Source organism: Oratosquilla oratoria, chromosome 10 (genome assembly GCF_046742065.1).
Source record: "Oratosquilla oratoria isolate Oo_2021 chromosome 10, ASM4674206v1, whole genome shotgun sequence".
NCBI lineage: Eukaryota > Metazoa > Arthropoda > Malacostraca > Stomatopoda > Squillidae > Oratosquilla > Oratosquilla oratoria.
The window spans coordinates 6,741,724-6,753,858 of NC_134786.1; the positions used below are offsets into that span (position 1 = coordinate 6,741,724).

At 41.2% G+C, this 12,135-nt stretch overlaps 1 protein-coding gene across 4 annotated transcripts in view; it reads right to left on the reverse strand.

Annotated features, from left to right (window-relative positions):
• Positions 1 to 249: 249 nt before the first annotated feature.
• Positions 250 to 12,135, reverse strand: part of LOC143029054 (prenylated Rab acceptor protein 1-like) — a 30,942-nt gene continuing 19,056 nt past the window's right edge. For 3 of the 4 annotated variants that reach the window (XM_076191399.1, XM_076191400.1, XM_076191397.1), the window contains exons 4-6: positions 4,912 to 5,111; positions 2,509 to 2,606; positions 250 to 2,398 (exon numbers count right to left, since the gene is read on the reverse strand). In XM_076191399.1, the coding sequence (XP_076047514.1) occupies positions 2,393 to 2,398; positions 2,509 to 2,606; positions 4,912 to 5,111 (304 nt within the window). In that variant the 3' untranslated portion in view covers positions 250 to 2,392. The remainder of the gene's footprint in view (positions 2,399 to 2,508; positions 2,607 to 4,911; positions 5,112 to 12,135) is intronic. The other variant, XM_076191398.1, reaches the window with a different exon arrangement.

Genomic DNA, 12,135 nt, shown 5'->3' on the forward strand with positions numbered 1-12,135 from the left:
TGAACTCAAAGAGACTGGTGAGGCCCCATTAAAATTGAAGCTTCAGTAAAAAAAATTATTGCTTCCTCTGCAGGTTTTGTGGTTTTTGACAGATAAGCCAGAAGGTTGCCACAATGAAGCAACTTGTGAAATGACCCACAAAATTGTTAAGAGGAACACCTTAGGCTTTTCTACAAAACTCTTAGGTTGCATAAACTGGTCCATAGCATACTGGATACTACTACAGGAATGGGAAATAATTAGTGTCCGTGCAAATAAATACCTTTTATTATGAAAGCTTTGTACATGTATAGCTTTGTTACACTGCTTCCATGCATAGGTTTGTACCTTAATCCACCCACTAACACGTACAGGTATTCCTTGTTTTATGCTCATTTGGGGTCCACAGGCTTGATTTGTAAAATTTCAAAAATTTCCACTTTTTTATTTACACACCGACTGCTAGCAACTTACAACTTATGATACCATTTCCCATTCCAAATCTTTCCTTAATCTACTTATCATAGTGTCAAGTCTTTCTGATACTGCGTACAAATCCAAGCTAGCAAAGTTTTCATATTTACTACTCTCAACAGCCTTAAGTATTTCCTATGGTTCATCGTACTTCACCATACATACAATATTTTGTTACCCACTTACAAGGGGGTAAGGGCCTTTTGGCATGTGTATGTATAAATCTACAAGGCAATTATGTACTTTATATGTATATACCTATTATAGAAGTTACTCGATATATGAGGAGTCACAATGGGAAGGAAAGTTGTTTTTTTTTCTGGACGAGTACAAGATAGGTATAGCGTGGGTGCATACACTTGGCCACTGGCTTATAAAGGGTAATGGTCCTTTGGTATATGAATGTGGTATGTGCATCTAAGCCATAGCATCTGGAACTGACTATTCTGTTTTAATACTGCTTAAATGCTGGTATTGAACATACAGTAACAAGGAATTAAGTTATGTTTTGTGAAATTTATTTTTCTTTTCTGTAACAGCCTGAATTATAAAAGACCAATGTCTCTTTTGCCAACCTTACTGCAGTGTGGACGGTAATTCTCACGTCATTTTAAAAAATGAAATTCACTAAAAACTTAAAAGACCAATTCCAGATGCACACTAACATATGCTATTCATGTTATATAACTGCTTTGTCAAAGAAAAGTCTTCTTTGGTATCATGGCTTTGATTCTCAAATTATGTTTACCCATTCCAATGTAAACATTCTGTTTGATGGATATTTCAATTTACAATGCACTATTTCTTTCTGGTCCTCATCCTGCACAAATCAAAGAATACTTGCAACCTTTGGGGGTGGGGTGGGGTGGATTAAATAGTTCATTATAATTCAGGAAATCTCATAAATATATATATATACAATTTCCAGTTGGGGTTAATGATGGGTATACTAGTGGTGGTTATGAAAGACGGATATCAGAGATATTTCGCCATCTTCTTCAAAGCCCATCAACACCCTCAATCCCACCAGGATATGATGACAGTCTCTGGATGGAACCCCAGATCCTTCTCTGTCCACTTGAGACAGCATCTCTATTTTTTTACTTAGATGACTGCTGAATGCTTCCCTCCATTCCTACTACTACAAGCCAATGACAGAACCAATCATATATTAATATACCACAATAGTCCAACATTTTCTTCCCATAGGTCTATAAGAAGGCCTAAGGATCACTGCCAGCTACTGAGGGGCTGTGGGTTTCCAGTCAGTGAAACTTGAGAGAAAAGTTATTTTATAATCTTTCAGTATAGTTTCAGAGATATCAACTTTGCCAATGATCTGTACAACCACAAAATTCTATATCACCTTAAATAGACTGGTTGATGCATGTGAAGCATGGAGATACATCATACTATCCATGTTATAATAAGCATAATGCAATTTAATATTAAAATAGGGTATAAAATCTCTCTACATATAGTATTTATGAAGCAATAACAATATTTTTTTCTGAGGACATTGCACTGTACATTTTTCGTTTATTTTTTGCACTAAATTACAGAAACTTCCTTTGCTCTTATTCTAGATACCAGTAAAGTAATAGCAATAGACTAAAGTGACAAACTACATCTGCAGTAGTCTGATTGTCAGAGAGAAAATAAATATTATGTGCAGAAAACTACAATTAAAGTCAATGGATAATAGTTTATCAAAATTAGTTATGAGATTATACTAATATTCCAACCACACTGTTCCCAAGCCTTGCTTATTGAGGAAGCATGTGCATACAAACTGTACTCATAAGCTGTGATTCTCACACGTGATGTAAATTATAATGTTAAATGAAAAAATATATTTAATAATGCCACTGTCAATCTGGGATGTGATGCACCAACTCTCTCAGTTTATCAAATGTGGTGAAAAGGTTTCCTGGCTGCCTCAAACCTGGGGAAAATAATCTAGCATTAGATTTTTTTTATTCTTCTTCTCTGTTCTTTCTGTTAAATTACAGAAGATGACCTGGCTATAATGCAAATGATAAGATGTATACATACCTGTTCCATTTGCATTTCAAATGGTTCATCCTCGGAACCTAAAATACTTTCTATGTTGTACAATGATGCATGAAGCATGATAATAAAGAAGCTGGCTCCTGTTTGATAAGAAAAAAAGAAAAAGAAAATGTACTTCAGCTAATACTCCTGTAGACATAAATTATTTCTGTTACAGCAATACACAGATATTGATTTACTTTACTCATCAGCTGATGTTGTTACATACATCATTATTTCTCTGTTATCTAAGATAATTTAATGATGGAAGTTTATCCTGATTGTTAACCTCTTCAATATGAGTTAAACTCTCATGAACAGAATCAGCTGCCTGATGTACGATGATTCATTGATGTGCCACAATACTTGTGTTACATACATACATACATATACCAAAGGCTTTTCCCCCCTACACAGGGAGGGGGGGGCTAGCCAAAAAGAAAAAGGCATAGAAATCACTCCCACCCACTCCACTTCCTATACATTCCACTCCCCTCCACCCTCCCTCCCATCTTGGCACCTCCTGGATGATGGTCATCCCTGTATCCTTTCCACTGCCCTGGGTCAGAAGCAGTGTCACAAGACACAGCACATTCACAGCAAGGCCACTTCATGAATTCGGCAACCCCCCCTCTCTGTCCCTCCATGCAGAAAAGGAGAAGACGGGGAGAAATCCCTTTGGGCTGCGTAAAATTTCTTCTAATACTTCCTCACCCCCCATCCCACACCCGCTGCCCCTCATGCATCACAGTATCATCTATACACAACCCCTCTCCATTCACCCCTATCTTCTGTCCTCTCCTGTCCTTCCTCCACAGACATTCCTCTCTTTTGTAATACTTGTGTTATAAAACATAAAAGTTACAGCTGTATTACTCATTCTCTTTCACTCTGAATATTGATAACCACAGAAAACGTGATCAAGCCAATTAACAGAATATGGTGGTCACCCAGCTACAACTACAAAATAAATATAATCAAGACGCCGACGCCGGCACCCTCGCGTACCCACTCACACCTCATGACGCCTACGTAGGAGTCATTACACTGTAGGGATTAATAACATCTCGTTACCTGACCACATTCAAACCAAAATATGGGTGGTGGATGGGAGCGGAATAGATGAGTGGGCATGTGCCTTGACTAGCTACCTTCCATATAAGGAGGGAGGTCCCTTGGCATAGAAATAAGTGATTCATGATTGATTCAGTTTAACATCTCAAACTCCTCCTATCACAAGGCTTAGGCGGTGTCTCTTATAGAGGACTTGGTACCATGGAATTTAATGTACCATGCCCTTGGTCCAACTTGCCAATGGCAGGGTTTGGACTGCTATCACCTTGACCTCTACCACAAGTAGTGACATTATAACTCGTTTAGCTAACAAGCGTCCAATATAGATCCACAGTACAAAACCAACCTCATATCTATACATACCTGTACATATCAGCGGACCTTATCTCCCTTATAATGGTGATGGTATAAAAGCAAATACTGGCCCCACACATCTGAAGTTCACTGTTACATCTATCTTGGCCTCTTGGAGATGAAGTCATCTCTGTCCCCTACCACATTATTCAGGTCAAAGGCAATGTAGCGAGACACTACTTCCACAACAGTGGTTGGCAGTTAAAACTGATTACCCACAATGCTACATTATATGGGTGGGAGTGGGTACATGCCTTCTGGCTTGGCTACCTCCCTTGTTAGGGGGAAAAGGCCCCTGGTATATACATACATACAAGGGAGGTAGCCAAATAAACAATGACATAAAAACCACTCCCAACCCATTCCATCCCCACATACTCCACTCCCTCTTATCTTGACTCCTCCTGGATGACAGGTTATCCCTGCACCTTGCCCACTGTCCTGGTATATAGACTATATGATGACCCCCCCTCTCCTCATACACTTGGAAAATTAATGGATCAGACAAGAACATTCCTTCAGACCATGTCATTCCATCATCCACCTACGGTGTAGAGACTTCTTGCATCCAATAATCCTTTCACCCCAATCCACCCACCTCCTTCTTGGTCTTCCTCTTAAATGTGGATGCTAAGAGAGCTATTGCACAGCACATAATAAAGAGTGCTAAGGTGATCTGGGAATATGGAGAAAATGAGTATAGAAAGACTCAAAAAATACCTGGAAAGTAGGAGTGAACTTTACATGATTAAAGTTATAACTTCTAGAGGAAAGAAAAGAAAATTTGGAAAAGCAAAAGAGAGAGAGAGAGAGAGAGAGAGAGACAAACTTAATCCTGTAAATGATATCTACATAAGATACATTTCTTTAGTTTACAGATACAAAAGAGAGACAAACTTAATTCTGTAAATGATTTCTACTTAAGATACATTTCTTTAGTTTACAAATACAAAAATTACAGTTTCATTCCCGTCTTACCAAGAACCCAGAAGAGGACAGCCCCAGCTCCAGCCCAGTAAAAAACTGGAAGGGAGATGATTCCCATAACGGCATACTGGTGGACAAGGGGTACTTCGTGGCCTCCAATAACTAACTTTTTCTCAGCATTCTTCAGGGATATAATATGGCATCCACCCAAAGCGGCAGCTATAGCAATTAAGAGTAGAGGAGATGTAATGCTGAAAATAAAATAAAAAGTCTTAGTATTCATCATACAGTGAATAGTGAATAACAAGAGTCTTCAAAGAAAATAATAAACAAACTTTGTCAGGTCACAGCAAGACCTTTCATCATTGAAGAGCTTATATGAAAGGGACATTGCTTTTTGAAAGGAGTGGGTTGGGTGTATGTTTTGACTCAGCCACCCCATTGATAAGGGGTACCTTTTTAGGTCTTCCTGTGGTAAAATACAGTAGTTTATAAATCTTGAAAATGGGCCAAAGTAAAAAGAGACCATCTGGATTATAAGATGTGAAATTAAAAAATCATAAATGTACATACATACATATACCAAGGGCTTTTTCCCTCTTACAAGGGAAGTAGCCAAAGTCAAAAGGAATAATTCCACTCCTACCATTCCACTGACCACCCACCCCCCTCCTACTAACCATTCCTCCCTCCCTCTCATCTTGGCTCCTCCTGGATTATGGGTCATCCCTGCATCTCGCCCACTGTTCCAGGTCAGAGGCAATGAAAGATACAGCACATCCTGAGCACGGCCACTTCATTTAATCGACAACCCCCCTATCCATCCCCTCATGCAGAAAAAAAGATGGTGAGAAATCCTTTCGGGCTGCAGCAAAGTATCATTCACACATAACCACTCTAAACCCCCCTATCCCCCACCCACTCCCTTCCATACATTACAGTATCATCAATGCACGACATGGCGTCAGGGATGACCGGTATGCTTTTAGCCCTGCTGGGAGTGGTCTTGCTTATCAACGTAGCTGCAAGTGGTCAACCTTCATACGTTGCAGTCGGCATTCCTGGTTACCCTCCGCTCCTCTCTAACATTGTGGTGAGAGACAGAAGCTCTAGGATATCTTTTAACCACCATACTCTGTGCCAGTTCCTTCCCCCGCCTACCTCAACAACAGAAGGCAGAAAGTGGCGTCGGATTCGATTGGGCAAACAAAGGGAAAGTTCTCATATAACACCAAAGAGAAAAATCAACACTTCCAAGCTTCTGGTGTCCTACGCCCTCCTTCTCTGTGGTGATATACATCCCTGTCCTGGCCCAGCTGCAACGAGAGTCCCAAAACACCCATGTGTAAGCTGTCTAAAAGGAGTCCGTCGCAATAACAGAGCCATCAGCTGCAAGTCATGTGGGGAATGGACTCATATCAAGTGTTGTGGAATTTCTCTCGTAACCTACAATGCTGCCTTGGTGAATGAGGAAATTCTCCACTTCACTTGCAATGGGTGTACACTCAAAGAACTACCAGGACCCATGTCCGATGGTGAGGTTGACCCTACACCTGTTAACCCCAATTGCTGTGCTTTGTCCCAGTCAACACCCAGGGACGATTTCAACTGCTTCAACAAGTGGGGCCTCCACTTCGTGCACTTGAATGCCAGAAGCCTTCTACCTAAGATAGACGAGTTCCATCTACTAGCGCGGCGGTCCAGGGCAGCAGTCATAGGTATCTCCGAAACTTGGCTAGACAGTACCATCTCCAACTCGGAAATTGCAATTCCGGGTTATAGTGTTGTGCGTAATGATAGAAAGAGGACCGGAGGAGGGGTATGTACTTTCATATGCAATGATTTAGCATTCAACTCCCGTACAGACCTTATGAGTAACGAGGGGCTCGAAGCTGTGTGAGTAGAAATATTACCTAAATTGCATCCCATCTTATGTGGGGTCTGTTACAGACCACCGAAACAGATGTCCTTCTATAGCACATTAGAATCTACCTGTTTCAATTGGGTCAATATGCCCGACCAAGAAATTATCCTAGGTGATTTTAATACGAATCTGGCAAGTACAAAAAATTACCTTGTTAAAGCAATGAGAGACTTGCTAAAATCTCATGGCCTGACACAACTGATTGACGAGCCTACTAGATTAACAGGCACATCCAGGTCCATCATGGATCTTATCCTGGTCTCCGATTGTAATAAGATAATACAGGCCGGTGCTTGTGATTATGGTCTTAATGACTACAAGCTCATATATTGTACTAGGAAAGCTAGGAAGACAATTTTCAACAAGCACAACACAGTGAAGCTTCATTCCATGAAGCATTACTCACAGGAATATTTTGTAGATGAACAGGGTAGGACAGACTGGTCGCCAGTACTAAACTGTACCAATGTTTATGAAGCCTGGTCTAATTTTAAGTACACATTTCTTACTATTATTGACAGAGTAGTGACTCTCAAAGAGATATGAATAAAACAGAGGACGATACCATGGATGACTAATGAAGTACTGGGTTTAATTAGAGATAGAGACAGATTTATTGTTAGATTTAGTACATACATACATACATACATATACCAAAGGCTTTTTCCCCTTACATGGGGGGTAGCCAAAAAGAAAAAGGCATAGAAACCACTCCCACCCATTCCATTTCCTATATATTCCACTCCCCTCCACCCTCCTCCCTCCCTCTTATCTTGGCACCTCCTGGATGATGGGTCATCCCTGCATCCTGTCCACTGCCCTGGGTCAGAAGCAGTGTCACAAGACACAGCACATCCACAGCAAGGCCGCTTCATAAATTCGGCGACCCCCCCCTCTCCGTCCCCTCATGCAGAAAAGGAGAAGACAGGGAGAAATCCCTTCGGGCTGCGTCAATTTTTTTCCCATACATACTTCCTTACCCCCCATCCCCCACCCACTCCCCCTCATGCATCATAGCATCATCTATATACAACCCCTCTCCATTCACCCCTATCTTCTATCCTCTCCTGTTCTTCCTCCACAGACATTCCTCTCTTTTGTAATGCCCACTTTTACTAAATCTACTTCAAAAGAAGTAGATTTAGTAAAAGTGGAAATTAGGAGGACTATAATGGTTTTCTGTACTATAGGAATCAGATGAAATATTGGAAGGAAAAAGCCAAAGCTGATTATTGTACTAACATGGTGAACCAGAACAAACACGATCCAAGGAAGCTTTGGCAAACTCTGAAGACCCTAGAAGTTCACACAAAGCCTAGTAACAAAGTAGACAGGATAGGACTCATGATAAACGGCGAGCTTAACTCTGATAGGAATACCATAGCCAACCACTTCAACTCCCACGAAAGGACAGAGTCCACCTGGCCAGACTGCGGTGCGGCCACCACCCGGCACTTCTAAGCTACCAGAAGAGGCTGGATGACCGCATTGTGAACAGCTGCCCAGGATGTAACACTTCACCCCATACCATACAACACATAATGGAAGACTGCATTATACACAATCATGCACACAAACAACACAACATACACTCTATTAAGGATTTGTGGGAAAACCCAGTTTCGGCTGTGGCATTCCTTGGGGAGACGGGACTGCTCGAACTGACAGTCTAGGGAACAACAACAACAACAACTCCTTTTTCACAACCATAGCCACTAAACTAGTAAAATCCCTCCCAATGGGTTCTGGGAAGTTTGGGCTGGGGTACGTTCAGGAGTACTATAAAGACAAGTCCACAAAGTGTTTCAAACTACATAAGACCACTCAAAAAGAAGTGTTTAAATTACTGGCTAGCATAAGTGCCAATAAGGCTACAGGGTTAGACGACATTCCTGCGAGGTTTGTAAAGGATGGAGCCACAATTATAACTCCTCCAATAACCCACATAATAAATCTGTCTATCAGTTCAGGATTTATCCCAAGCGACATGAAAAGGGCTCGGGTAACACCTCTTTATAAGAAAAACACAAAAACTGAGACAGGTAACTACAGGCCTGTTTCAATTCTAGGTATTATTTCCAAGGTTTTGGAATGTATCATATACAATCAGTTAGATACCTACTTCAGGGAATGTAATCTACTATACTTCATGCAATCTGGTTTTAGAACGAATTACTCAACAGACACCAGCTTAATATACCTTTATGATCTGATAAAACAGGAATGCAACAGAGGTAACTACACGGGTTTAGTTTTGTTGGATCTACAAAAGGCATTTGACACAGTGGACCATGATATTTCATTAAAAAAAAAATTCAAGCATTAGGAGTGGCGAATGTTGGCCGGTTCAAGTCCTACCTTACAGGTCGCAAACAACTTGTACAGGTAAATGGAGCCTGCTCAGGTGAAAGAGAGATAACTTGTGGTGTACCACAAGGTTCAATTCTATGACGCTACTGTTCTTGGTCTATATTAACGACATGCCAGGTGCAGTGAACTGTAAGTTACTGCTATATACAGACGACTCTGCACTAATTGTCTCAGGTAGGGACCCAGTTGAAGTAGAGGAGGCACTGAGTGTCGAACTGTCATCAGTCCAGGACTGGCTCATAGATAACAGGCTGTCTTTACACCTCGGTAAAACGGAAAGTATTGTCTTCGCATCAAAACCCAACCTCAGGAAACACTGATGTACAGGTCAGATGTGGGGTTAATGTCTTGGAGTCAAAACAAGAGGTAACCTATCTTGGAATACCCTTAGATCAGTCCCTCTCAGGGAATGCCATAACGGATAAGATTGTATCCAAATGTTCACATAAAGTCAAATTTTTGTAAAGAAAAGCCAGAAATTTTGATTTGGAAACAAAGAAGCTTCTGGTCTCAGTCTTCTTACAGCATCACTTTGATTACGCTTGTAGCTCTTGGTACAGTAGTCTGAGCAGAAAAACTAGTCTCGGTTACAGGTTGCACAAAATAAGATCATTAGATTCATGCTAAATCTACCTCAACGTAGTCATATTGGCATAGAAGAATTTAGCAAGGTAGGAATGTTACCTGTAAAATTTCGTGTCCAGCAGTTGAAACTAAACCAGGTTTACAATGTCGTTCATAATTCTGCTCCCACATATGTGAGCTGTAATTTTATGTTATCGACTGAGAACCGAACCCGGAACAGTCAAGGGTCTTTTATTGTATCTTATGCAGGTCCCTTCACCAAAAACAGTTTTCACTTAACAGGTGCTCAACTATGGAACTCACTACCTGTGTCCATTAAGAAGTCAAATAGCAAGGTTACCTTCAAGAAAAAAGTCAAGGATTACTATATGTCTCAGCTATGGACAGAGAACAGCCTTGATTTTATGTACTACTAGCTTAGTGAGGGATACCCAACTCCATGAGTAATACCATCTAAATCTGCGTTCACTCATAACTGTTCTGACCTTCCCCCCCTTTTTTTTGTCCTTCAGAAGTTTAGTTTAGTATAACAATGTTTGATGTTACAAAGTGGTTTCCACCTTTATTTTGCTAGTCATAGTATGGTATATGTCTCAAGTAGGGTCCAAGAACAGTTATGATTTGACCATAATACAAGCCTAGTGAATCAGGGCACCAGGCAACAAGATAATTTGACTTTTTCCTTGTTATTTTACTCATACAAGTACTGGTCCCCTGTACCCTACTTCTGGTGCTTCAGGTTATAATGTACTACTTCCTAGTGCTCATACTAAGTGCCCACTCCGTCCTGAGATTCAGGCAGAAATTTATAATTAATTAATAGGTGACCCTAGCTGCAATGTATCATTCAGTATAACATGTTGATACAGCTGTAGAATACTGTAGTATATCATTAATGGTACTACTCTGATATAGTACTCACTCATACTGTTTTGTTACAATTTAACATTATATTGTTGTTCCTTTGCTTAATGCAATGTTCCTTATTGTGACGGTGCTCAATTTTTGGTCTCAATATCCTATGTGTTACAAACATTTTAGTAATATTAGCAAAACTATAACAATGTTTATGTGTGATATGTGTTCTGACTGGTATTACTCATGATTGTCTCTGGTCCCCTTAACCCCCTATGTATGTTGTCTGTGTGACTTAGTGTAGAATAACAATCTAATGAGGACCACAATGGAAATAAGCGTACATGCTTTTTGTGTTATCCTCAGCAATTTGCAATTATTATTTTGAACTATGTGTTCTTGTCATTATCTGCACTTCATGTATATTGATTCTTTGCCAAATAAAGTCTATCTATCTATCTATCTCCACTCACCCCTATCTCTCCCTTCCTTCCTCAACAGACACCCCTCTTGTTCAATGTCTCTTTCACCCCATCATACATACATACATACATATACCAAGGCTTTTTCCCCCTTCCAAGGGAGGTAGCCACAAAGGGAAAGGCATAAAAACACTCCCACCCATTTCATCCCTAAATACACTCCACACCCCTCCCACCCTTCCTCTCATCTGAGCACCTCCTGGATGACAGGTCATCCCTGAACCCTGCCCACCGCCCTGGGTCAGAAGCAGTGTCGCAAGACACAGCACATCCACAGCAAGGCCGCTTCATCCAATCGGCGACCCCCCCTCTCCGTCCCCCTCTGCATATAAGGAGAGGACGGGGAGAAATCCCTTCGGGCTGCGTCAAAATTTACTCACACATACCACCCCACCCCCCACCCCCCCGCCCATTCCTCCTCATGCAGTCACAACATCATCCATATACAACCATTCTCCACTCACCTCTGTCTTCCGTCCTCTCCCTTCCTTCCTCAACAGACACTCCCCTCTTCCCCAAAGCCCCCTTCACCCCATCCATCCACCTCATCCTAGGACGTCCCCTCATGTTCACTCCCTCCACATCTGCCTTCCATACCTCTTTTACTAGTCTTTCTTCACTCATTCTTTCCATGTGTCCAAACCATCCTAATATTCTTTCATCAACCCTCTCTCCCAAATCCTTTTTCACCCCTGTTCTCCTCCTCACCTCCTCATTTCTCACTCTATCTAGCCTAGTAACCCCCACCATACTTCTCAGACACCTCATCTCAAACACATTCAAACTCCTTCTCTCTTCTTCTCTTATGTTCCACGTTTCTGCCCCATACAGTGCTGTTGGCACAATCACTCCTTCATACAGTCTCCTCTTCGCATCCATTCCCAAATGTCTATTTCTCATTACACTCTTTAAACCACCAAGGCATTTACTCGCTTCTCTCAATCTACATTCTACCTCCACCTTCACTCCACCTTTTCCTGCTACACTTGCACCCAAGTATCTAAAACTATCCACTTCCTCCAGTCGCTCTCCCTTAATGTTCACTTCCAGTCTACTGCC